Here is a 26,116-nt window from a genome sequence, read left to right as displayed (position 1 = left end):
GCTTGTTTGGATGTGTGCCACAGTGGCACCCACCAGTTACTAACAAAATTACATTTTTTATGTATAGTTATGCAAGAAAAAATACAAAAAAATGGATAATTAACAAGGACCATGACCCTGCACCCACCCACCCTGAAAACTACCCAGCTTGCTGGCCCCTGCCCCCAGCATCCACTGTGCATGCTCCACTGCCTGTGGGTTGGCTAACTCCCTACCCCAACACACACTTTCTAGTTGTGCCCAGCCTTGCAATCTGCCCCCCATATGCCATCAGTATATATGCCAGGGCCATGCTATCTGCCCCCCAAACACAAACAGCCAGTACCTGGGCCTAGGGTCCACAACCTAAATACCACTGTCCAGAGACCTGTGCCCAGCCCTGCATATTGCCTCCCCTGTCTGCTCCCCCTCCCATTCCCCTCCCCCCCCCATATCACCCAGATACCTGTGCTCGGCCCCACACGTTGCCTGTTTTTCCCCTGTGCCAATCACTCAGAGACCTATGTCCAGACCTACATCTTGCCAGTCCCCCCCTCCGTTGCCCAGACACCTGCGCCTGGCCCTGCATCTCACCTGTCCCCCCTCATTCCCCCAAATCACCCAGAGACCTGTGTCTGGCCCTGCGCCTCACCTGTTCTCCATTCCCATTGCCCAGAGATCTGTGTCCGACTCATATCTCATCTTCTTCCTCCCCCCACCCCTCAATTTATCTGCACCTGGTATGAACCACCAGCACAGATGGCCAGCTTCTGTGCTGGGCCCCATCTGTCCTTGGCCCCACTGCCTCCCCTGCTGGTACAGACCGCAGTACCTACCTGCTGCACTCTCACCCGAGTTCCCTTCTGCTGCCTGCTGCCAGCTTCTCTAGTTCCGGCCGCCGCTTAAACAGCCGCCTGCCACGTGGCTGTGTGGCAGTGTGTAGGAGGTGGGAGAGCTGGAAATTTTTTCTGTGCACCTGCGCAAACACGCAGCTTAGAGGGAGCCCTGCTTTGGACCCTTTCTACTGGGTAAAAGGCTACAGTGGTATAAAGATATTTTAAAAGCCATATTGTAAAAGCTGGGAGAGGATCCCTCCATTTCTGCACTGGACCAGATAGCTATGTGCTATCGTCTGAGGTAGGAAGGTAAACAACTGGTTGACTATCCGATAAGCATATGCGCAGCGGGGAACTGGCAGCACTTCCGCCTTTGAAATGTAGTAAGAGTGGGGCTCTTGTACACTTCAAAAGCAGAGAGCATGGGGCCAGAGGGGGATTTCTTGAGTCCCCCTCTGGCCCCATGCTTTCTGAAGCTCATCTGCAAAGGTGGGAGTGCCCTTATCGACTAATTGAATAGTCAATGCCAATTGATTTGACTTATTCGATTAGTAGAGTAATCGAAATTTAACATCCTTAGTCTGAGGACCTACTCGATCCCAGTATGCCCCTCAGCACTGGTGTCTTAAGTTCACAGAATGCAGTGCTGCAGGTATTCTGGGAAGAGCTGCTGCCCAGAGAAAGCTGGGGCTGTGCTGCTGTAATTTAGACAGCTGTGTTGTCAAATTTTGGGGTGAGAGAAGAATCACTGTGTCTTTCTGTGAAGCAGAAATTGCATCTGTGTGAGTTGCAAGCTCGGTGTTGCATCTTTTAGTGGTGCAACACATTATCTCACCCATAGTCTTTGAAACTAACAGGAAAGTTACATGTATTTCTCTGAAGTGCAGGAAGTTGATCTAAACCTGCAGTGCCAGTTTGTCTGTGCTAGAGGCTGAATACATACCTTGGGAGATGGTAAGTGAACAGGAGGCCAGGCACAGTATGAGCTAGTGTGTGACACACTCTTAGTTGAGTAAGAACTGCTGATGCACAGAAAACACAGACATTGCTGTGTTAGTATGTCATGCAGAATGTGTTTTCAGAAGATTAAACAATAAATGATCATTGTCTTTAATCTCAAATTTCTGATACAGTTCTAAGTTCTTTGAAAAGGAAAAAAATCTGTATTTTTTGCATGTTGTATAGCAGCTTAACATGCCTTAGTACAGTGCCTAGCATATAATTAAGGATTACAATCCTCTTATTGTTTAGCTGGCCAAAGGAAATTAGCAAATTCCAGATGCTAACTCAGTATTCTTTCTTATAATATGATGCTTTACATAGTTATATGAAAGCAAGGTGGAAGGCTGAACATGTTCATATGTGTGCAAAACATGGCATCTAAAGTAATTGATACATTTGTAATTAAGTAGAATTGCTAATTACATTTGTTGTTGTACTACTCCATTCGCAGGATGTGTTAGCATAAATTCTGTCTCATTTTAGAGCATTATAGATGTTCACTATCTAACATGACCTCTACAAGTTGCAGAATTATCCATGATCAGCATGTTCAAATCTCAAATTATTTTGTAATTTAAGGAGAATTAGTGCAATATTCCTCTTCAGGCAGTAAGCAAAGTGTTTAATTTTGAGGACCAGTATATTGACATACTAAGGATACTCTTCCTAGGTGCCTATAGGTAGTTCATATTGCTAAACAAGTGTTTTTTGCCTAGCTCTAACAATTCATCCCTTCCCTCTTAAATAAGTCTTCTATAATCCTTAGCTGTGGCCATTTGAGAACTGAATCCTTTCCTGCACAGGTAACAAACCTCATTCTCCCCTTTCCACTGTTCGTAACAGCCAGTCTTTGGGCTTCTGGCCATCAAGTCTGTGTGTCACGTTTCTGCTGCAGGAATAAATATTGTTCCCTAGAATGAGGGAGGGGATAGGTCCTGGCTACAGGGAGAGGGGTAGCACTGACTAAGCAAAGAGATGGAGGCAAAGCAGGAATTCTGGTCAGCCCCTTTCTCCAACAGGCAAGTGCCCTCTCTGACAGAATAGCAGCTCCACTAAAACATTGGAAATAAGACAGATGTCAGGCTACATTTTTCTGGGATCAGGCTTGTTTTATAAGGGTATGCTAAGATACAGGGTAATGGTATGCTGGTGCTCTGGTCATGTCTTTTTGTGCCTTGAAAATTTGCACTGGTTCCCCTTTCTTTTCACTACTGCTCTTTGTCTTCCGTGGCACTCCTGACAACCTGCCTCCTTCCTGATTTTTAAAAACTTTCAAGAAACAGACCTGTTCAATGAAGCATTCCAGCTTCCATGAGTCTGTTTGCTCTAGGTCACACATGTTTATACCTCTGACAGTTCATAGGCCTGCTTTTTTTGCTCTTTTTTTTAAACACATTTACTTAAGATATTAAATAGCAAGGGCCAGGAAAAAAGTTAGAATTATGATTATGTTGAACTAAATCTGTGTTAGAGATGAAAACAAGACATACGGGGTTAAGGTAAACTTTTTAAAGAACAGGTTTTTTTATTTGAATATCTTCCTCCTTGTTCCCTTTTAGAATCTTGTTTCCAGAAGCTGAACGATTGGAAAAATGTGAACAGATGATGATGATAGCAGATGTGGATCCAACATTGCGTCCAGCTCAGCTCTCCATTTTACATTTTAAAAACTTGTGTGATGTATACAGGAAAATGTGTGATGAAGACCCAAGCCTTTTCACTTACAACTATAGGGAAGAATTGAAGCAGAAGAAAACTAGTAAAAGGACATTCAGGGCACTTGGAAAGGAATGAGCATCTATCACAAGTCAGGCAAATAACTCTTTTTTGGTGGTGTTTGATCTAATTATTTCAGGGAAAGGAGACTTACACACACTTTGCTTTTTGTTGAAATAGGGGGTGTGGGGAAGTTTTCGGTCTTATTCCATTCTACTGTACAGGAAGAGGCTGCATTGAAGTATAAGAGCCTTCAACTGCTGAGGTTTGGTGTACCCTCTACTCTCTTCTCTGGCTAAACTTTCAATGAGGTGTAAAGTGAGATACATGTGTCAGAATTTTGGTGACTGGGAGGCATCTCTGAAATGGAGTTTTGTATGAGTGATAAGCATTAGTGAGCCCTTAAGCTGAAACAGTCATCTTCAAATATTCTACAGGTTGTACCTCCAAAATCCAGGACCCTAGTCCGGCAACATCTATAGTTCAGTAGGACCACGGATGCTTCTGGAACAGAGAGCCCGGGAGCTTACGGGCAGGACATTGGAGTCAGCAGCCCAGGGTAAGAGCCCTGCAGCTTCCCCCCACTGAACAGGAATGGAGCCCTGCGGCAGGAGCAGGAGCCTATGCTGCCTAAGGAGTCAGCAGTAGCAAGTGGGAGTAGGGAGGTGGCCTACTGGGGGCAGCCTGTCAGCAGCAGGAGACCTCTCCAGGCTGCAAATTCTCTTGTTCAGGACTGGTTAGGTCCCAGTGATGCCAAACCAAAGAGGTCCAACCTACATTAATACAAGATTTTTACCTAATACAGTCAATCAACCAGTTTCAAAAAGGATAAAGTGCATAGAAAGTTTGCTAATATTCTCATTTATCCCAAAGAAAAGAGCACAGTGTTGAAAGCCCCAATAAGAGAAAGCTGCAAATAAACCAGGAAACTAGACATAATGCTCATTTCCCTTTTACTGTACATGTTGGTAGAGAAAATAAAAATACAATCAAATAAAGCATTACAGTACAAGCTTTGTTTATATTTACATATATATATATAAAGTTAACAGCATCTTGCAACCTACAAAAAGGACTCCTGTGCACTAAAACCCCTTAAAATAATTTAATTCTGCTTTAAATAAAGCAAAAATTAAAATTGCTGAAAAAATGCCCAAAGGAAAAGTTTTGACTTTTTTTAATAAAGCTTATAGATCACAATTCCTGCAGCACCTTTTCCATATAACTTAAAATATTTAGACTGCACCTTTTTTTAAAGGACACTAAAATTTTGATAACTGCTCAAAAGGGATGAACTTGTTTACAGACTCTGGCCAGCTTAATCAATTTTTCTTAATCCACAAATAAATTAAAATAACTTAAATCCTTTACAACTATATTTTTGTGGAAAAATGTATTAGTGCACAAAACCAACAGTAGTTTTTTCAGCAATTTCCACATCAGCACTAGTTTTAAAGCAAGTCAAATTAACAGGTTATTTAAAACTTTAAAGTCCACATAAAATTTGACTTATGTAGCACTTAAAGCTAGGATTTTCCATGCCTCTCTACGGTTTCATAAAAGCAGTCCTCATTAACTACGGAAGCTAAACTCTGGACACTAAATTCTCTCTCTAAAATAGAATTTAGATCCAAGTTTGCACTATCAGCGTGACCGTCCAGAGAATGGTGATGTTCTTGCATTGCCAGTAAAGTTCCCTTATGTTTTGTGCTGTTTGCTTTTCGTTTAATTGGACAGAAATGCCCACGCACCAGCTTTGGGTGGTCTTCAGCCTTATCAGCCCCAGGCTGTTTGTGCTCTGTGTCAGCACTGGGCTCCTCTGAGATCTTCAGCCGCTGGAACTGTATCTCAATGTCTCTTGTAGGGCTGCCCTTTGTTAGGCTCTGCTGATAGTCCTCTTCCTCATCACTCAGAATATCAGATTCCTTAACAAGGCTGTCTGAAAAATCTGGTGTGCAGCTCGGACAGTGTTTCATAGGAGATGAATTTTTGGATTCCTGCATGCTTTCTGTGGTATGGCAGCTGCTACTCTGAGTACTGCTACTCAGGCTGCATTCATCAGAATCCAGTAAGTTTCCTTTCCCTGTCTCAGTGTTCCACTCATTACTGGATGAGTTCTTCAGTACCTTTAAGGCTCTTGTGGAAGCTGCAAGTATAAAAGGCAGTCTTAATTTTGCATTACAACAACTTTTGCTAAACAAGGGAATTATTTAATATCCTGCTGTAGCACAATCATAAGTTTATGGCTTTCTGAATTATAATTGAATTAGTCCCATTTGGACTGAAATATAGTGTGTCCTTTAGGAGATTAGACTGCTGGTATTGACAATATTTGATTTTATATTGCTTTAGGTACTAAGACTAAGGTCACTGAACATTTAGTATATGCAAAATCTTTTGTAAAGCCACAGATATGACTTGCAAAGCAAGAAATCTAAACAGTAGTGAGGCTGGATCAGTTACTTAGTGTGTCATATGGCCAAGTGCCATGTGAGTCCCAGTTCATCTGTGTGTCAGTTGCTTCACATGCTGCAAGAGGCATGCTTTTAGTCAAGATTGTCAACACCAGGTAGAGGACTGGCAATATTGGCAACAGCTACAGAAGGCTGTGATCATTTAATCTGACCGCCTGTATAACCAAGCCACAGAGCTTCCCCCAAGCAAGGCCTAGAGCATATCTTTTAGAAGACCATCCAATCCTGGCTTTAAAAATGGTCAGGGATAAAAAAAATCCACATTCCAATGGTTAATTATTCTTACTTAAAAATGTGTACTTTATTTCCAGTCTGAAGTGGTCCCCACCTTCCAGCATTTATTGTACCCCACCTTTCTGTGCTAACTTGAGCTCATAATTAAATATTTATTCCCTGTGTAGGTACACAGAAAGTTAAGGGGTGATTTACAGTGTCTTTGTTAGATACAAGGAAATCAATCTATTTAACTTATCACAGTTAAAGGGATGTTTTGTAAACTTTCAATCATTCTTATGGCCCTTCTTTGATCCCGCTCCAATTTATCAACATCCTTCTGAATTGTGGGTGCCAGAATTGGACAAACTATTCCAGCAGTAGTAGTGATACCATTGCCAAAAATACGTAGAACATCCTCTTGACCTCTAGTTGAGAAGGTCTATTTATGCATCCAAGGATTGCATTTGGTCACAGCTTCACACGGGGAGCTCATCTTCCAGAAATTATTCACCAAGACCCCTAAATCCTTTTCAGCATCACTGCTTCCCAGGAGTAATTCTCCTACTGTGTACGTATGGTCTACTGTCTTTGGTCCTAGATGTCTACACCCAGCAGTAGAAAGCAGTGCTCCAAAGAAGGCCTGTACTCCATCAAAAAATGCTGATAAGGCATTCAGGTGGAATGAATAGAAGGTGGGAGGGAACACTGCCTCATTTCCTGTTCTGTTGCCTGAGCTTTGCATAATGGTAGGGAAGGCTGAAGGAAAGCTTGTAGTAAGTGGAAAGCCAAATCTCTTTCTACTGGAAGTAATAAATTTAACCTACAATAGGCCTGTTGGTGCAAGGAAGCTAAATGGGGTAAATTTAGAGTGTGGGTCACAAAAGGGAGAAGTGGCAGCAGTTCTTTGGCATACTTCTGCTGTTACCTTAACCTGAAGTACACCACAAGAAGGATTCTGGTGAGGTGGATTTTCTCCATGTCATTGTCTCTACATCAGGATACGACAACAAAAGTTGATGCTGGTAGCAGCTTAAGTTGCTTTTCCTTCTGTGATAACTTCCTGAATGAGAGACGTCTGGCAGCTATTTGACCCTATTCCTTGGAGAAGAGATCTAATGTGGAATTGTAGAACTGGGAGGGACCTCAAGAGGTCATTGAGTCCAGTCCCCTGCCCTCACAACAGGACCAAGCACCGTCTAGACCATCCCTGATCTGCTCTTAAAATGTCTCCAGAGATGGAGATTCCACAACCTCCCTAGGCAATTCATTCCAGTGTTCAATCATCCTGACAGGAAGTTTTTCCTGATGTCCAACCTAAACCTCCCTTGCTGCAGTTTACAACTATTCCTTCTTGTCCTATCCTCCGAGGCCAAGAACAACAATTTGTCTCTCTCCTTCTTCTGACACCTTTTAGATACTGAAAACTGCTATCATGTCCCCCTCTCTGTCTTCTCCTTTCCAAACTAAAGAAGCCAAATTTTTTTCAGCCTTCCCTCATAGCTCATGAGCTCTAGACCTTTAATCATTCTTGTTGCTTTTCTCTGGACCTTCTCCAATTTCTCCATATCTTACTTGAAATGTGGTGCCCGGACCTGGACACAATACTTCAATTGAGGCCCAATCAGTGTAGACACATCAGAAGAATGAATTCTCATGTCTTGCTCACAACACCTGTTAATGCATCTCAGAATCATGTTTGCTTTTTTTGCAACAGCGTCACACTGACTCATATTTAGCTTGTGGTCCACTATGCCCCCAGATCCTTTTCTGCAGTATTCCTTCCAAGACAGTCACTTCCCATTCTTTGTGTGTGAAACTGATTGTTCCTTCCTCAGTGGTGTACTTTGCATTTGTCCGTATTAAACTTCATCCTATTTACCTCAGACCATTTCTCCAGTTCTTCTAGTTCATTTTGAATTATGACCCTATCCTCCAAAGCAGTTGCAACCCCTCCCAAGTTGGTAATATCTGCAAACTTAATAAGAGTAGTGTCTATACCAATATCTAAATTGTTGATAAAGATATTGAACAGAAACGGTCCTAAAACAGACCACTGTGGAACCCCACTTTTTATGCCTTCCTTCATGATTATGAACCGTTAATAGCTACTCTGAGAACAGTTATCCAGCCAATTATGTACCCACCTTATAGTAGCCCCATTAAGTTGTTTTTGCCTCATTTATTGATAAGAAGATCATGCCAAGACAATACAGGCAGTCCCCGACTTAAGCGGATCCGACTTATGTCGGATCCGCAGTTACGAACGGTGCTGCCCCAGAGTACACGGACTGCGGGACCTCGCAGTCCTGCCGCCCATGTACTCTGGGGATTTCTCTGCGTCTCCCTGGTCTGCAGACCAGGAAGACGCAGAGCAAAGCGGCGGAGGGGAAGCCTGGGGTGCCCCACTGCCCGAGCCTCCTCCCCCTCCCCCCCCGGCTTTGCAAAGCGGCAGGGGGGTTCGGGTGGGGGGCAGCCCAGGCGCGCCTGGGCTGCTCCGCTGCTGGGTTCCCCGAGGCTTTGCAAAGCCGCGGGGGGGGGGGGGGGAGGAGGCTCGGGCAGTGGGGCACCCCAGGCTTCCCCACAGCTGTCCCACAGCTGTCCTCAGAGGGGCTTTGCTCCCCGTCTCCCTGGTCTGCTGGTCTCCAGCAGACCAGGGAGACTGGGAGCAAAGCTGCGTCTCGGTCCGCCGCCCGTGTCTTCCTGGTCTGCTGGGGGGGGGGGGGGGCAGCTAGTATGCCCCCCCCCCCAGCAGACTAGGCTTTTCTCCGGACACCTGTGGCAGACCAGCTGCGGCTGAATCTGGATGCCAGTTCCGACTTACATACAGATTCAACTTAAGAACAAACCTACAGTCCCTATCTTGTACGTAACCCGGGGACTGCCTGTATCAAATGCCCTACTAAAGTCTTAAGTATACCATGTCCACTGCTTCTCCCTTATCCATAAGACTTGTTGTCCTATCATCAAAGAAAGCTATCAGATTGGTTTGACATGATTTGTTCTTTACAAATCCATGACAGAAGGGATGCTATGGGATTAGTAATAAGAGCTGGGATTTTCTAGAAGATTTCGGGTTTCACAAGCTAAGGCAAATACAACTTAGATGGGGCTATTATAAGGTGGGTGCATAACTGGCTGGATAACTACTCTCTCAGGACGGTTATTAACATTTCATAACTACTCTCTGTTCTGGAGTTGCCCAACTCTGAAATATAGTTCTGCCAGTGGGGCAGTCTATTTGGAAACTGAGGCTTTAGGCCTCTGGACAGGCTGTTTCTCAAGAAGAATATGGGATAACTGGCACTTTTAATATAAAGCCTCTCTACCAATAAGTACATTGGTATTTTAAAACAAATTATACTAAAAAGACACCACCCCCTTCATGTCTGGAAAGAGAAGAGGTTTAGGTCATGCTAATCACCATTAACCTGCCAGTCTGTGTTTCCCACTATAGCAAACTGACACTTACCCAATTTGGCTGAAACAGGGATACGGTTCTTGAGTGGAACTAGGCGATCTTTACATGTTTTCTCCAGTGGTGATTCACATTTTATGTGACGTCTGAAGTTCTCCCGCAGAATGGAGCGAATCACCTTAACGATGTTAGTCTTGCCCTCACAGTCACTGCAACATTTAAGAAACAGCAACAATAGGACAGATTATAGGTCACTGTCATTATTTTATTTTCCCATGCCCAAGCAGTCTTTCCATTAAGAAGCTGCCTTATTCTGCTACAGAAGGCTGGTGCTATTTATTTATAAGAAATGGACCATCTTCAATAGGAAGACTGAAGAAGTCCTACCAGAATACCCAATAGCTCACTGGTGCATCAGGCAGTTGGAGGAAATCTGAACCTGGGTTTCCCACAGTCTGGGTGAGTGTGCTAGCCATTTGGTTAAAGGCTACATGGGGTGACCTCATTTCAGCAGCTTTGTGTTTTATACAAGACCCACTCAGGTAGGCATGCTCTGAGCACTGCAGGGGAGATAGGCATGACTCCTAGTTTGAGGACTAGGTTTAGGCATAAGAGGCAGCTATGTGGATGCCCAAGGGGACTGAAGCAGCTGACAATTGAGTGTCTAAGAACATTAAGTGTCATTTGAGCAGGGATTTTGAGTATCTGAATTTTGGGCTACATCTAAACTACACCCCTCTGTTGGCAGAGGGATGTAAAGGAAGCACTTTGAAAGTGCAAATGAAGCTTCATTTGCATAATCACGTCATGGCGCTGTTTCGAACAAGTGCTATTTCGAAACAAACTGCAGTTTAGATACGTTTTTTTTTCGACAGCGGGGCAATTTTTCGAAAGATCCTGTACATTCAAAATCCTGGCTTCATTTGCACTTTTGAAACATTTCATTTACATCCCTCTGCCTACAGAGGGGTGTAGTCTAGACGCACCCTTGGACTTAAACTCCCACATGCCACTTAAGGTGCCTAAATCCTTTATGGAGCTAGCTGTTGATTGCACCAGACATAATTCTCTGTGTTCCTGACAATGAAGGACTGAGCCAAATTTACTTTAATATCAGATGTTTTCTGCACATCAAATTCCATCCAGTTAAACAGTGGCTCAGTGCCTGGATTTGAGATGATGGGTGTTTTAGGAGTGCTGAGAGACAGGAAAAAAGGTCACTCAGAAAAATAAAATGTTCTCAATGTAGTTTTGTCATTCCATTAGTATAATTTTGTCAGATAATCTTCACGTTAAGTTCACCTGCTGCACAACTGAAAGATTGTTTCAGGCCTGCCTTCTACTTCTGACTTTGTGTGAATCAGTTCCCAGATGCAATTGTTTTCTGTTCCTAGAAATAGAAAAAATATTGAATAATGCATGTTTTCAGACTACATAAACCTCATTAAAGGCTGAGCTTCTCACCAAGACAATGTTCATCGAAAAGTTGTGGAAATCTGCATGATGGGTTTGAGAGGAGCTAGAACCCTATGAAGAGTATGCAGTTACATGGTTACACACTGCAGGCTCTGCAGCCGGCTCCCCAGGAGGTGGGGTTGGCAGTACCTGACACTAGCCCCAGTCCTAGGAAGCCAGCGTGTAACCTGTGGAGAGTAGGGGAGCTGGGCCTGCCACAGACGAGGGTTGCCCTGACCTACCCCAACAGAGCCAGAACCAGTAAGCATTACCCCTTATCCAGTTAACGGGTTAACCTTTCACGTCCCGAATGAAGAGTGCCAAATGTTACAACTTACAACATGTCTTCAAAAACTCAACCACCTTTCCAGGGTCTTCCTTTCTGGGACTCATTCCAACAAACATGTTAATGTTTCCCATTATTTCTGAAGCCTCAAAACCCAGCCTACCAGACCCCTGTGAAGTCTGATTGTTAGGAATTTTCCAACCTTACACACAACTGAGGATCTTGAACCTCCAATGGCAACACTGGGCTAGTCCTTGCAATAGGCAGGCTTCTCTTTGCTTCTGTGTCTGCTTTATTCCTCTCCTGCTCAGCTATTAGTTTCTCACATAATTCAGCTCAGCTATATCAACTGGGGCTCTTTCATAAACTAATTTAAGTCTCATACCTGAAGCACTTACACAGCCTCCATCACCATAGCCCTTCGCAGTTGTTAATATATTAGTCCTCACACCCCCCTTTGAGATAGCAATTCCCTATTATCCCTGTGCTTCCACAGGGTGAACCGAGGCACGGAGAGTAATCATGGGTTTTTGTAAAGTATCTAGTCACCTAATTTCCATTTATTTTAGGGAAGGTAGGCACCTAAGTGCTTTTGGAAGTTCTACCATAAATGCCTGAGGTCACAAAAGAAGTCTGTGATGGAGCAGAGAATGGAACCCAGATCTCTGGCTAGCAAACTAATCACTACACAGTTCTTTCTCTCATGCTGCATTTTAATTATATTCCTTGCCACCCCTGGACAGTAGTGGTATTATGCTGGGTACCAAATATGCTAGAATTTGGCCCATATTCTCAAGGTTGCTTTGACTAGCCCCTTCAAATTTTTCTCTACAGTTTTGTTGTGAGTTTCTGTTTTGCCATGTTAATCCTAACTTGTTGCAGTTCTATTCTCAGTTTGTCGTTACATAGAGATGTTACCCTGACAAGTCAGCTTCAGGTTGAGTTTAATGTCCTTTATGCTTGAGCTTGTTCTCTGATTACAGAAGGGAAGAAAATGAGGTGTGACAACAGAGTCTCTGATGAAAATATCTATTAGTGTATAGTCCTTACAAGCACATGCTGCTGTAAGGTGTTAGTTTATACATAGGTAGCCAGATAAACGTAGTATCAAATAAAAATGTCCTCCTACAGTCTATACCAGGAAATGTCTGATTGTTCACAAGACTTCAGGAAGCAATATGTAGACATCTAATGTATTAAGAAATATATAATTACCTGCTGTATTCCCCAGTCGGACTTGAAGAGCAGATAAAGGAATTAGCCAACGAAATTTAAATGGATCCAAGTCACCATAATTATGTGCAGCCCGTGCATTATTGGGCTACAAATAGAAAAAGAATCAAGATGTATTTTTTTAAATGAGCTAAAGCAATATAATAGGTCTGCATTGGTATCAGTGTTCTCAATAAAATGGCCTTCTGTCCAAGAACTTACTTGTAACAGAGAATTTTAGTTGAATATTGTTGCTCCTTGAATACATTACTGTTAGTTTGACTATAAAACACAGTGAGATCTGAGAAATACTGAATACTGCACATTTGAAAAATTAGTTTTTGAAATTGCATATTTTCACATGAAATAAACGAATGGAGCAAATTCACTATGAGTAAGCCAACTACTTATTTAGCCAAACAAATTCTTCAGGTGACAACGCTGCTATACTTGTTCCTTTTATTACAATTGTTTACATCTCTCATAGCATAAGCATATTACACTGATGCTCCACATCATCTCCTTTCTGTGCAATTAGCTTATTCACAGGGACAGAAAACCCTACTATGCAAACTGAGGCATAGCACATTTCTTTTGGGATTTAACTGCTTATTGTGTATCAATCTCTGCAAGTTATTTCAACTCAAGTTATTTGAGTTGTCTCCTTGTGACCTCCTAGGAGTAGAGAGTTGAGGGTATTTCAAGTAATTGCAATGTATAAAATATGACACTTAGCTATAAACTTGAAAATTGTTTTAGCCAGCCCAATTAAATAAGTACAGGCAGTCCCCGGGTTACATGGATCCGACTTACATCGGATCCCTACTTACAAACGGGGTGAGGCAACCACGCACTAGCTGCTTCCCCCGAGCAGACCAGGGAGACACGAAGCTAGTGCCCCCCCCCCCCAGCAGACCAGGGAGACCCGGAGCGGCTTTTCTCAGCAGACACCTCAGCTTGAGAATAAAGGACTGAGGGAAGTGAGGTGTGGGAGAATAAAACTGAGCTTTGGAGAAATGTTTGGCTAGAGTTTCCCCTACAATATGTACCAGTTCCGACTTACATACAAATTCAACTTAAGAACAAACCTACAGTCCCTATCTTGTACGTAACCCGGGGACTGCCTGTATGTTACCTTTTCACATGACAGTTCACTCTGGAATGAAAGATGTGGTGTACACAGGAATAGCTTTAGCCACGTGGTTCCCCCAGTTTAAGACAGAAAGTAAAGAATGCTGTATTCAACTAGTACCAGAGGAAGAGGTGACGTAATTGCTAAATAATTGAGTTTGAATTATGCCAAAATATGCAGGTTAATGAGAAGTCTCCTGGATTCTTTAATGATTCCCAAATGTTTAAGTTTGATCTCATATCTGGCAGAAATCCCCTCTCAGCATCCTCCTGGAGCATTAGTTCACACAGAAATGTTCTGCTTATTGACTCAGTAATGCAATCTGTTGCAATATCCAGACCACTGTGATCTCATTGCATTAAACCAGCAGTGTGTACCACTCACTTTTCCTTTAGTGTTCACATGTTCACTTTTGAATCAAAGTAGTGACCCTAGATGACCTGGTGGTTCCATCTGTCAAACTCTATGATCCCATGCACAAATATCTATAGCTTGGAGTTCTTGTCAGACTTACCACTTTCTTTTTCAGTTTGCAGTTCTCCTTATATACCAGTATGACAGCCCTCTTAAAAACTGAAAAGAAAGAATAAGATGCTTCTGATTGTAGGTCTAGTATTCAACAAAACAGATCTGATGGTTATACTGACTGACTGAAGTTATTTCCAGTTAACTACAATCTACGGGGTACTTTTTAACAATCTACCAACACACACACATACAAAAATTCCCATAGCATCTGCTTAAGTGTGACTTGTTCACAAAACTACTTTTTTAACAATATTGCTCATCCCTAATTCTTTTAGAAAGCTTATTTCCCGGTATCAAGATTACAGAAATTGGCCTTATATGTACTTGTATAAATTGAAAACATTATTGTGAAAAAGCGATGAGCCAGCAACTTCCCTTGAGGGGAAGGAAAATGTTGCAGAAAGAAGAGGCCCATTATAGATGTCAAATTTCTTCTTTGATGCAGTTCAGCATTTCCTTTGAAATGCGAAACCTCAGAGCTCTCAAAATTCTTGACTATCTGTAGTATTGCCATAGGGTCTGAGTGCCTCACACTGTAATATATCTAGCCTTACAGTGCCTCCATGAGGTAGGGAAATGCTGTTATCTCCATTTTGCAGATGCAGAACTGAGGCATTTAGTGAGTCACCTATGGTCACTAGGAAATGTCTGTGGTGGAGATGGGGAATTGAAGCCAGGTTTCCTAAGTTGCAGGTTATTACTCTAACTAGAAGACAATCCAGCCTCTCTACATATCACTCAGACATCTTTCTTTAGGGATAGTGTTTGGGAACACCCAGTGCTTGGTCTCACATGGTCACTATGAAAAAAAAATCACTAATAAATCCAACTGTGTTAATCTGTAGACAAACAGTACTTCCTTCTGTATGTGCTTTAGTTTCAAACAAATGTCCAAGTGCCCTAAAGGCTACCACAAGCTGGCATGTTAAACAATTTTTAGCTCCTCCTCAGTTCCTACATAAATTATGTGTCTAAATGAAACCTTGAAATTCAAGGTCATCAGCTAAATGAATGAGTAACTCAAACCCTCAGGAAGTTATTCACTGTCTTCAACCCACGTAGGTGCATGCAGATAGTGGTAATGTTTGTAGAGATGAGACAAGGACTTTGGTGATAGTAGAGCAGGCAGAGGGAAAAGCCATCACAGAGAAGTTAGTGATTATATTACTAATCTCAGTTTCAGATATCTAGACCTTGATCATTTACAGGACCATGACTGTAGCAGGGCTTACATTTTAGTTAATCTGATTAGTAAAATATAAGTTGTCATATACTACTAGCAAGAAGATGTACTGAATATCTTTAAGGTTGTCTCTTAATAGGACACTAACCAAACACTGTAAGTTCAAGGTCTTTTCTTGCTTTGCCCAGTGATGGAAAAGGATTCAACCAGGAAACAGCAGAGTACATCAGAAGTTCTCCCATTGAAAGTTCTGTGACCTATATTATGTTTTAAAAAATAAGTTTAAATTAATGTCCACCATTGTGAATCAGTGCAGGCTGACAACATTAAATGTAAGCATACCTTTTTACTACAGGCAGTCCCCGGGTTACGTACAAGATAGGGACTATAGGTTTGTTCTTAAGTTGAATTTGTACGTAAGTCGGAACTGGCTCCAGATTGAGCCGCTGCTGCTGAAACTGACCAGAGGCTGACTACAGGAAGCCCAAGGCAAAGTTGCTCTGCCCCAGCTTCCTGGAATCAGCCACTGATCAGTTTCAACAGCGGCTGAATCTGGAGCCTGGGACAGAGCAGCTGGGGCGCTGCCGGGTAGGTGGTCCCAGGACCAACCTGGCAGCACCCCAGCTGCTCTACCCCAGGTGTCCACAACAAAAGCCTGGTCTGCTGGGGGGGGGTGCACTAGCTGCGCACCCTCCCCCCCCCCCCCCCCAGCAGACCAGGGAGACCCGGAGCAAAGCCGCGGGGGCGGTGGGATCCCGCGCCTCCAAGGCTTTGCTCCGGAGCAAAGCCACAGAGGCGCGGGACCCCGCCGCTTCCAAAGCTTTGCTCGGGGTGTCCCTATCCCCCCCAGCAGACCAGGGACACCCGGAGCAGCTTTTCTCGCCCCGGAGGACGGAGTGGCGGGACCACTGTGCGTCTGGGTGGTCCCGCCTCCCACGAGTTCCGGGGCGAGAACCCCGTTCGTAAGTGCGGATCCGCGTAACTCAGGGACTGCCTGTATATATCTGCACGTGTGCACACACACTATATATATTTAAAAGATACTTACTCTCATAACAATAGCATACAAGTTTTAGAAGTTGGGTAAATTTACCTCTTAGAGCTTACTTTTGCTACTAACACTTAACATGAAGAACATTAGGTCTGACTTGAAGTTCAGTCATTGAGATATAGCCAACTGTGATGTTCCTTTATCATCAGTGTATAAGAATGAATTAGGACATGGCTGATAATCTTCGGATTTTCTTTCTCTTGAGCAGTGCTTTCTCTCTTCCAGAACAGAAATAATTTGGCTCTTTTTATCAGGGTTAAACTTAAAACAATTAAATTAGTAACTGTTGCATATGATGCACCCTAGCAAGTGATCCCCTTATACGTCATTGGCTACAAATGGCTAGATCTAGAGAGCTTGCTGGTCCAATTTCAGAAAACAGCAGAGAACATGATCCATTATGCTCTCTCTAGTTTTCTTTTTCAACTAGCCAATTAGCCCGTCATAAGATGGGATTTTCAGGTCTCTCCTCCACATCAGTCTTCTCTCCTGAGCCTCCGGTCTCGTTCTGTCTCTCTCTCTTCCTCCTCCTACTGCCTCCCCCGCTCTCTGTCTCTCTTTCTCTTCTCCTCCCCCTCTTGCCTTTCACTCGGGGGGACTGCGGCGCCCAAACGGCCGTTGGGCTCTGTGCTCCCGTGCTGCATGGGGACTGCAGTGCCCAAATGGCCGCTTGCGCTGCTTGCTCCCCCGCGACAGCCCGGCTGAGCGGTGCAGAAGTCAGCTGAGCGCCACGGCAGGAGGCGAAGGACGTGACTCAGGCAACAGCGCCGCCCAGAGGGAACAGCCAGCATTTTGGCGTTACAGACTCTCAGACACTGGGCTACTATATATATGATATGGCAATAAAATAACGAATTTGATTAGAGGGGTAATAATTGCACATTTTATTTTGATGCACTTTCATGTCTAGAGCTTAGATAAAAGCAAATAATGTTGAGGTATTAGTAACAAAAAAAGCCTTTCCTTAATGCTAACGGTATCTCTCACAGCAAACAACAATATATTACAAATATTAATAAGACAAAAATAGCTACCTCCACAGCTGATGCAGTCAGTTCATACGAGCTGATCCACTAGCCCATAATACCAACTAATGGGTTGGGTTTTTTTTTTTTGCTCTGATAAACAGATATGTATGTACCAGTACTAGATGAACCCAAAATGATTGTTGTAATGGGCATTATAATGAATCCTGCTAGAATATTTTTGATGGAACAGGATTCCAGTTTCTGAAATCTAAGCACTCATGCCTAAAATTTGAACTCGAGTTTTTGGACATTGAGAACCACTGTTGTAGGTTATCTATCAGGGGTACATGTATCCGTGAGGGTATGCAGAGGTCCCTCCTGGGGGAGAGGGGGTGCATCAACTCATCTAAGCACTACTGAAGTCAATACAAACTAAAATTTCATTCAATGACTTGTTTATAGTGCTCTATTTTGCACTGAAATGTAAGTACAATAAATTCCAATTTACTTTATATGATAAAAATGAGAAAGCAAGCAAGTTTTCATGAATAATGTGCCATAACATTGTGATTTTTACGTTTGCTTTATTAAGCAAGTAGTTTACAAGGGGATGAAAATTAAGGGTACGCAAGATAAATCAGGACACAATGGTGTGGAAAGGTTGAGAACCACTCTTCATTGTTTTCTTCCTGTGATTTAGTGACTGTCTGTTCCCAATGGCCCTTCAGAGCAGACCTATAGAAGATTTGCCAGCCGTCTGTAAACATGACAGTACTTGCTGAGGTCTGCCTATATGAACACTCAGCTTGCAGAATGGGGTGTAAATCTACCTTGCATCTGGCTTGCCATGCACAAAGTATCCAGTGCACTTTGAAATGACCGTTTTTAGTGCACGTCACTAGGGTCTACAGGGACACATAGTATGTGGTAGGTTATTGTGATGTAGATTTACATCGCAACTTGCCATGCACTTACAGTTTTGTTTAGACAAGCTCTTTGAGAAGGAAAGAAAGAAATTTGATGGGACAGGTAGAAAACAGAGTTAAGAATATACAGTGTCTTAGAGGACTACACCTGACGTGAATAATATAATGTTCCATTTTTTCCTCTTACCTCCTTCTCTGTTCCACTTTGATCTGCAACCAGTTGGTCAAACACAGCACCATAGTCCTCATATATCTTCTGCATTTCATTGATATGACTGGCTACTTTTTCCATTGCCTTCAGTGCTTCTGAGGTTTTTAAACAAAATCCACCATTTAACAGACTAATAATTCAATTTCATATTATAAAGACATGATTTTTTTATGAAAGCCTGTGAGAGATTTTTACTCAGGGTCCCAATTATTCAAGGTCTCAAGCCATAATGGTCCATGGCCAATAATCATTATGAATAGATCAGTTACTTTACTTAGTCATAGTAAATATGGACTCCATACTTGCTGATCAGCATATTCAGTGAACTTCTTAATGGGTGTTTTAAGTACTCCCAAAGACTAAAATACATATTTTAGTAAAATAAAAGCTATAAATTATATAAAACTTCAATCTGATGGTAGCTGTGGCACTATTAACATAAACAAGAATCAATGAACAGGAGCATCAGTGTGACTATAGACACGCTAACATATGCTGTTTTCATGAGTTTTACAATTTTTTTGAAAGAGTAGGGTTTGGCTTTGCACAGGAAGACTTAAGGAATTACAGTTGTGGCCACCCAGGCTCTGCATATTGTATCTTGGGAAAACATTCATGAAGTTAAATTCTATAGACCATCTTTTTAAAAAAATACTACAAGAAAAGCTTTGAATTTCAGCTGGATTTTGCAGTCAGACACAAAGGGATTAGAGAAGTGAGGTTTGCTTCCTCACACCCTGCCAAATGACCATTCTTTACATATTCCAGTGTCAAGTTTACTCCACAAGCAACTCATCTCAAGATTGTTTTTGATGCGGAAGAACTATTTTCTTGTATAAAAGTTTCCCCAGCTCTTGGGGTTTTTGGCACAACTGCATGTTACACTTTATTTTTTTAATGTGTTCAGGTTTGCTGACACCTGTATTTACTTAGCATCTATTCTGAATCCTTCAAAAATAATATTAGAGGCTCTATACAGCTCCATTTGAAGTTGAAGGACATTTTTACCACTGGCACCTGAAAAACTGACCATATGTGATAAGACTGTTGCTTCAATGTTAACTTCATATTTCTCAGGCTACGTCTAGACTGCAGGCTTCTTTCGAAATAAGCATTTCCAGAAGAGATCTTCTGAAAAAACTTCTTCCAAAGGGGAGCATCCACACTGCAAAAGTGCATTGAAAAAGCAATCTGTTTTTTCAAAAGAGAGGGTCCGCACTGAATGGACGCTCTCTCGCATGTAAGCTGTGATTACTATGGACGGAATGGCCACCAGGGCACCTGTGATTTTCCTCTTTCCTCTTCTTCCGAAAGAACTCCCTCTTCCCCATCCACACACGCCTTTTTGCAAAAAAGAGCTCTTTCGCAAAAAGGCTTTTTCCTCATAGAATGAGGATTACCAATGCAGGAAAAACCCCTCTGTTCTTTCGAAAGAATGCGATTGCAGTGTGGACATAATTGAAATGTTTTCAGAAAAATGGCCGTTTAAAAAAACAACAACAAAAAATCACCCCTCTGTAGTGTAGACATACTCTCACTTATACTAGAAAGTAATTTACAATTCAAATACAGAATGAAATAGTTGTTTTGCTTGTGCGAAGGCTGGAGGACTAGGTCCTAGGAAAATAGTCAACCCTATTTTCTTTAAAACAAAAGGTCTGTTCCTTTCTAAAAGAGAAGAGTGCAAGTCGTAAACTCCATCTCTGCAAGAATGAGGGTTACAGGCAATTTTCACTCATTGATTTGGCTGAGCATTTTTAACATGTTTCGACAGTGAATAATAACCACAAGATGGAGCTTTCTTCACCATTTCTTATCATTTAAAACAAAAACACTGAGCTGTCATGATTTTGTTTCAAGAATAATACAGAGTGGGAAGCTTAGTTCCATCCATGACAGCAGCTCTTGGCCATTTTTTTAAAAGACTCTCCAACATCTAATTTCCAAGAAAATTCTGATAACAGAGCTTATTCTTAATTACTGTGTTTTTTTAAAGGCAAGAAAGTATGATTCTCTCTAGGATTTGAGAAAATGTTCCAGTATCACAGAAATTCTGGTAGTGTGCTGCAGTTGTACATTTTAATAAGGCTTGAAATTAAACTGAAACTTTCTGTAGTCCCCATAGAAGAACAAATATCGATACCTGTCAGGTGATAATGCTCCTCACTCTCATTATCTGTCAGGGACACCAGCTCCTTCAGGAGCAAAGGGTACTTCAGCACTCTCTGGACAGGCTTGATGAGGTACGACTCCAGAGTAGAAGAATGCTGTTTCGTGGGGTTCCGTTCATCCAGAAAGGCCTTAAAAGCTTTATCTGTTTTGGCTAAATATAGAAAGGATAGATGGTCAGTTCAATGGACAAGTCACAGAGGCTAAATTGAGAACAGTATGCTTCCATTAAAAAACAAAACAAAAAACTTTTCATATGCATTTCAAACAATGCTTAATGCAGAAAATGACAAATTAATGGTAGATTTTAATAGCCTAATAATTATAAGTAACATATCATAGAACTAATAGTTGCTAAGTGAGCAACTGGGCATAACTCAATGTACTGTAAATTTGGCCTGCTCTAAAGCAACAAAACACTAAGATCTCAGTGTGAAAGAACTACTTTATCACTTTCATCTCACCCCTCTTCAGCTTTGACTGACACACAACTTCATATATTGCGTGCACACCCAAATATAGATCTAAAAGCTGCTGTTTTTTTAAGCGTGAACTGAATCTGTAGATAGCACTGCCTTATGGAAAAAGCTTCTGTTGCTATTCGAGCTAGTCTGGAGGTGTTACTTGCAGAAGAAAACTTCTGATATTGCATTAGATCATTATTACGTTATCTCACAAGGACAGATCACAGATACTCACATTAAAAGACCTCCCACTTCTCCTTTATTAATATTAGAATTCTCATGGGGCACAAGCCTTAAATTGATAAAACTTGTGATAGTGATTTATGTGAAGTTAACGTCATGCAGAGGAATTATATCAATTAATTACCTCTCTCAAGGACTTTCTGAACTTTTATGTGGTTTGCACAGAATCCACTGTACAGTTTGAAGTGGTCAGCATAATACAGGAAAGAGCCTCCAAGTGAAAATAGCAGTTTCTGAAACCAAGATAATAAATGAAATAAATACATATATTGGTTAACATCTTAATTAAAGGCTATGGAGTGATTTAGCTTGCTTTTTAGTATTGTGGTCCCATTTTCAAGCTCGGGCAGCTGCTGTTCCGAACCATGTTTGAAACGGTATATTCTCTACATATAACCAAATACCTACATTGACAACTGAAGTCTCTGCATACCAGAACATGGTTCTATTCTGAAAAGCCAGATGGTCTTGGGAGATTTTATATTTGTTTTGTTTCACTGGCTTCCCTATAAATGTGCTCAGTTTACAACTGAAAAAGGTGGTTGAAATGCACTTATCCAAAGAGTAGGTGTTCAAAAAACAAGCATAGCCTCTCTAAAGTATGACTGTATATAAATGAGAGGGTTGTAGTAGACTATGGAGCCTTTTGGCTTTAGGTTATAAATTAAATTCCAATTCAGGTCCATAAGTAAAAGTTGTTCCTGCCTGACAATTGTTCAGGGGCCTACAGTGAATGAATGGTTTCAGCCAGCTCCCTGCGGACATCACCATAACATCCACTTCATCTGGCAGTATCAGCACAAGACCAAGTATTGCAAAGATACGGACACCAACTCTCCTTTTAGTCATACAGATGGTCCTTCCATGTCAGGAATGAAGGTCCATCAGGGGAGCAGAGCTGTTCATCATAGAGAAATTCAGTCTCTATTGCTGGCAATATGATACATATTTCATGAGCATTGAATTCACTTTTTAAAAAAAGAAAAACAAGGACTTTTTTAAAAAAGTAAATTGAACTTTCCCTATTTAGTATGGATCTTTGGGAAATAAGCTAATGAAATGCATACAAAATAGAAATTTAATACTGTAATTATCTGCCCTCTTTGCAACGTTTCATAGAACAATCCAAAGGCGGAGGGGGAATCAGTAGTTGTAATAAAAGAGAGAGAATAAACCTCAACACCAGAACTCTGCACAAACTTCCAGACACATTACAATGAGTTAAAAGACCACATGTTTACCCGAAACTGGGATGGGGTTTCCAGTGTGTTAAAATCTGAGGAGGCAGAAATTCCATCTTCTAGAGTCTCCAAAAACACCCTCTGGAAATCCAACATTTCTGGCAGACTGCCAAACAATGACTCCATCTGTGTGAAAATCAAACATGGCAGACATGAAGCATCCAACTTTAATGGATGCTATGAGGAGACAATCCATTAAGGGGCTATAAACAAAGGAGTGCCACAAGTCAACCACCTAACCTCAAGATGATTCTTACCAACAACCACAGGACATACCACACTAATACCAACCCTGGTACCTTCCCTTGCAACAAACCCCGTTGCCAGCTTTGTCCACATATTTACTCTGCTGATACCATTATTGGACCTAACCAAGTGAGTTATAAGATCAAGAACACATATTCCTGCGCACCCAGAAATATAATCTATGCTATCATGTGCCGAAAGTGTCCGTCTGCTATGTACATTGGACAAACGTCTCAGACACTTCGCCAAAGGATCAATGCCCACAAAACAGATATTAGACAGGATCACAAAGAAAAAACAGTTTCTTGCCATTTCAACCAGAAAGGACATTGTCTCAACGACTTAATTACCTGCATTCTGCTTCAAAAACCTTTTAAATCTGCACTTGAAAGGGAATCCTCTGAACTGTCATTCATGCTAAAATTCGACACTTTATGCAGGGGTCTCAACAAACACTCTAGTTATCTTACCCATTACAAAGATAGCTTCCCCAATTATCACCTCTAATATCATTAGCTCACAGACATTTAACTTCCTCCTCCCCCCCCCATCCCCGTTCTGTTCTGAAATGTGATTTGTCTTTTTCATGTGTGTTCCTTTTTTTAAAATTGTATCCTTTGGTATATATGGTTGTGACTATTTTCTTCCACTATTTGATCTGAGGAAGTGGGTCTGGCCCACGAAAGCTCATCATCTAATAAACAATCCTGTTAGTCTTTAAAGTGCTACATAGTCCTGTATTTTGCTTCAGCTACACCAGACTAACCCGGCTACATTTCTATCACAAGTCAATGTGTTTTTTTTTCTTTTGTTGGGTTTTTTTGTTTGTTTCTTTTCTTAATAGTTTTGGAAACGAATCCACAAGGACAAAGTGGTTAAAAAGCCCAAGTATTTTTTAGTCAGGAGAAGGATTACCATTACAAAAGATCTTATATGCTAAATAGAAAAACACAATGGTGTGTGCTCTATTATTTGCTGTCAGGCTTCTCAGCAATGGAAAAGCCCAAATGTCAAGTGATTTTACAGAGAATAAAAAAGAATGAAGAAAACATTGTTAACTATTATCTCACCTCATCTTGGGTAAGAAAGGTCTCATTCTGAAGGGGTTCCAAGTATAATTCAAAAAGGCAGCTCAAATCCTACAGGAAATAAAGATTTTGCTCAGCTTTATATAACAACTCATACCCATGTTACATTTAAAATCATGGTATATAATAAAAATGATGGTCAAAAAGGAAAAACCGAGAAACAATTCACTTTTTTGCAACACTAAAAACTATTTTTAGTTTAGATTCAGGCAACACGTCTCTCAAATGCCATGGGTGAGAAGGGCAAGGAGTCTCTCATTAGCAGGGTAGAGGGTGGGACTGCTACAGCACTCACCAACAGGAAGTGACTGCTTTTGTAATCCAGACTTAATTAGCTTGCATTCAGAAAAAAGTTTAACCTTCTTTACTAAGTAAACAAATTATTAATACTAGAAACAGCTGAAATTATGCATTGTGTGTTTTAATCATGAATTGACCAGTGCATTAGGTTCCATAGTAAAGATATTCTTCAAAGAGCCAGAAAAGTGTTGTCTTAAAAAAAAAAAAAAAAAAAAGCTTAAATTCTGAAGAAGTGTGGAAAAATCCACAGGATGACCCGACTGAATGAATGGAATCCTCAGGTATCGTAGATGCCCTCTGCAAATGAATGTCCTCATACCCCTTTTTCCCCATATAAAGGACTGTATCTCAAACTTCACAGGGATCTAAAATGTTGGGCCCAATCCTGCAGCCTTTACTCACAAAAGTTATGTCCATTGAAGATTATATGAATATTCAGGAGAATGAGCACTATAGGTTCAGGCCCTTTTGTGGTATGGTACAGTCTGAGCCATCAGTTGATGGGACTCGTCTTCTGTGATGACTTTGGTGAGTGACTAATCCAATCCTTGATCAGCAAATCTGATTCCAGATGTCACATAAAATTCACCATTTGGGGGTGCTCTACACTCTTTCTTTTCTTGTAATGTCTGGAAACGTTGACTCTTAAAGCATCTGAGAGTCTGTACCTTAGTTTGCTACCAGAACAATCTGTCTTGAGCTATGATTTCCAGGTCACCAGGAGATATGCCACAGGAGTTCATGTTTGCCTTTAAGATATCTTTATAACACTCATGCTGACCACCAATAGAGGGATTTTCAGGAACAAGTAGGCCATAGTAGATCATCTTTGGTATCGGTGTGTCCTCATAACATGACCAATCCTGTGAAACAGTTTGTTTAATAAGCATTGCTTCCACACTCATCACACCACACAGCTTAAGGACCACTGTGTTAGGAATTTTGTCCCACAGACTCACATGGACAATCTTTCTGAGGTGACGTACATGGAACGGATCGAGTTTCAAAACATGGTGTCAATATGGTCCTTGACTCCAAGCCATATAGCAGGATATTCAGGGCAACTGCCTGATGAACTGTTACCTTTGTGTGACGTTTAACACCATGGACATTCCATAAGCACTTGGTCAATCTTCTGAAGGCAGTGCTGGCTTTGACTAGTCGATACATCAGCAGCAGCATTTATACTGAAGGACAGTATGCTTTCATGGTAGCAAAATTTATCAAAAGCCTTAAGAACAGTATCAGCTGGGCTCCTTCCACACAGACTGGGATATAACCTTTGTCTTCTTGAGGCTCAAAGTGAGTCCAAATTGGTGAGAAGTAGCAAAGTGATCAAAAAGCTCCAGTGCATCCTGGACTGAATAAGTCACCAATGCACAGTCACCAGTAAACAGGAGGTTATGGATAGTTATAGTCAATACTTTGGTGCAAGCCTGAAATCTTTGGAGATTGCAAATGCTACTGTCAGTTCTGAACTGAATAGGTATGCACAATCCTTGAAAGCAACTACAGGTTGGATCTCTTAGGACCTGACCAGTTTCAAATGAGGGAATTTTCCAGACCAGGGGAGGTCCCTTGCCACTGGCCCCCCAGCCTGCCAACCTTTCCCACTGCTGGCTCCACTTTTAGCCCAACCAGCCCCACTGCTTCTGGCTCAGCTGGGCAGCCAGCTCTGGCCACTGCTGCTATGGCGCTCCCTGCCTGGGGAGGCCATGGGGCTCTCTGTAGGCTCTCAGCCCTTGTTGGGGCTGACAGATGCCCATATGCTGCCA

At 41.8% G+C, this 26,116-nt stretch overlaps 2 protein-coding genes across 10 annotated transcripts in view; one reads left to right on the top strand and one right to left on the bottom strand.

Moving 5' to 3' along the window:
• TFB1M (transcription factor B1, mitochondrial) overlaps positions 1 to 8,633 on the top strand; it is a 42,827-nt gene extending 34,194 nt beyond the window's left edge. For 4 of the 5 annotated variants that reach the window (XM_075924493.1, XM_075924492.1, XM_075924494.1 and 1 more), the window contains one exon: positions 3,377 to 8,633. In XM_075924493.1, the coding sequence (XP_075780608.1) occupies positions 3,377 to 3,611 (235 nt within the window). In that variant the 3' untranslated portion in view covers positions 3,612 to 8,633. The remainder of the gene's footprint in view (positions 1 to 3,376) is intronic. The other variant, XM_075924496.1, reaches the window with a different exon arrangement.
• Positions 4,470 to 26,116, bottom strand: part of TIAM2 (TIAM Rac1 associated GEF 2) — a 184,616-nt gene continuing 162,969 nt past the window's right edge. For all 5 annotated transcript variants that reach the window (XM_006114983.4, XM_006114984.4, XM_014569522.3 and 2 more), the window contains 11 exons: positions 24,024 to 24,092; positions 22,708 to 22,833; positions 21,591 to 21,699; positions 20,734 to 20,913; positions 18,567 to 18,685; positions 15,583 to 15,691; positions 14,238 to 14,296; positions 12,595 to 12,700; positions 10,941 to 11,028; positions 9,693 to 9,847; positions 4,470 to 5,679 (listed from right to left, as the gene is read on the bottom strand). In XM_006114983.4, the coding sequence (XP_006115045.3) occupies positions 5,060 to 5,679; positions 9,693 to 9,847; positions 10,941 to 11,028; positions 12,595 to 12,700; positions 14,238 to 14,296; positions 15,583 to 15,691; positions 18,567 to 18,685; positions 20,734 to 20,913; positions 21,591 to 21,699; positions 22,708 to 22,833; positions 24,024 to 24,092 (1,740 nt within the window). In that variant the 3' untranslated portion in view covers positions 4,470 to 5,059. The remainder of the gene's footprint in view (positions 5,680 to 9,692; positions 9,848 to 10,940; positions 11,029 to 12,594; positions 12,701 to 14,237; positions 14,297 to 15,582; positions 15,692 to 18,566; positions 18,686 to 20,733; positions 20,914 to 21,590; positions 21,700 to 22,707; positions 22,834 to 24,023; positions 24,093 to 26,116) is intronic.

Source organism: Pelodiscus sinensis, chromosome 3 (genome assembly GCF_049634645.1).
Source record: "Pelodiscus sinensis isolate JC-2024 chromosome 3, ASM4963464v1, whole genome shotgun sequence".
Classification (NCBI taxonomy): Eukaryota; Metazoa; Chordata; order Testudines; family Trionychidae; genus Pelodiscus; species Pelodiscus sinensis.
The sequence above is the reverse complement of the archived record's forward strand: the minus strand, read 5'-3'. Positions and strand labels throughout refer to the sequence as shown.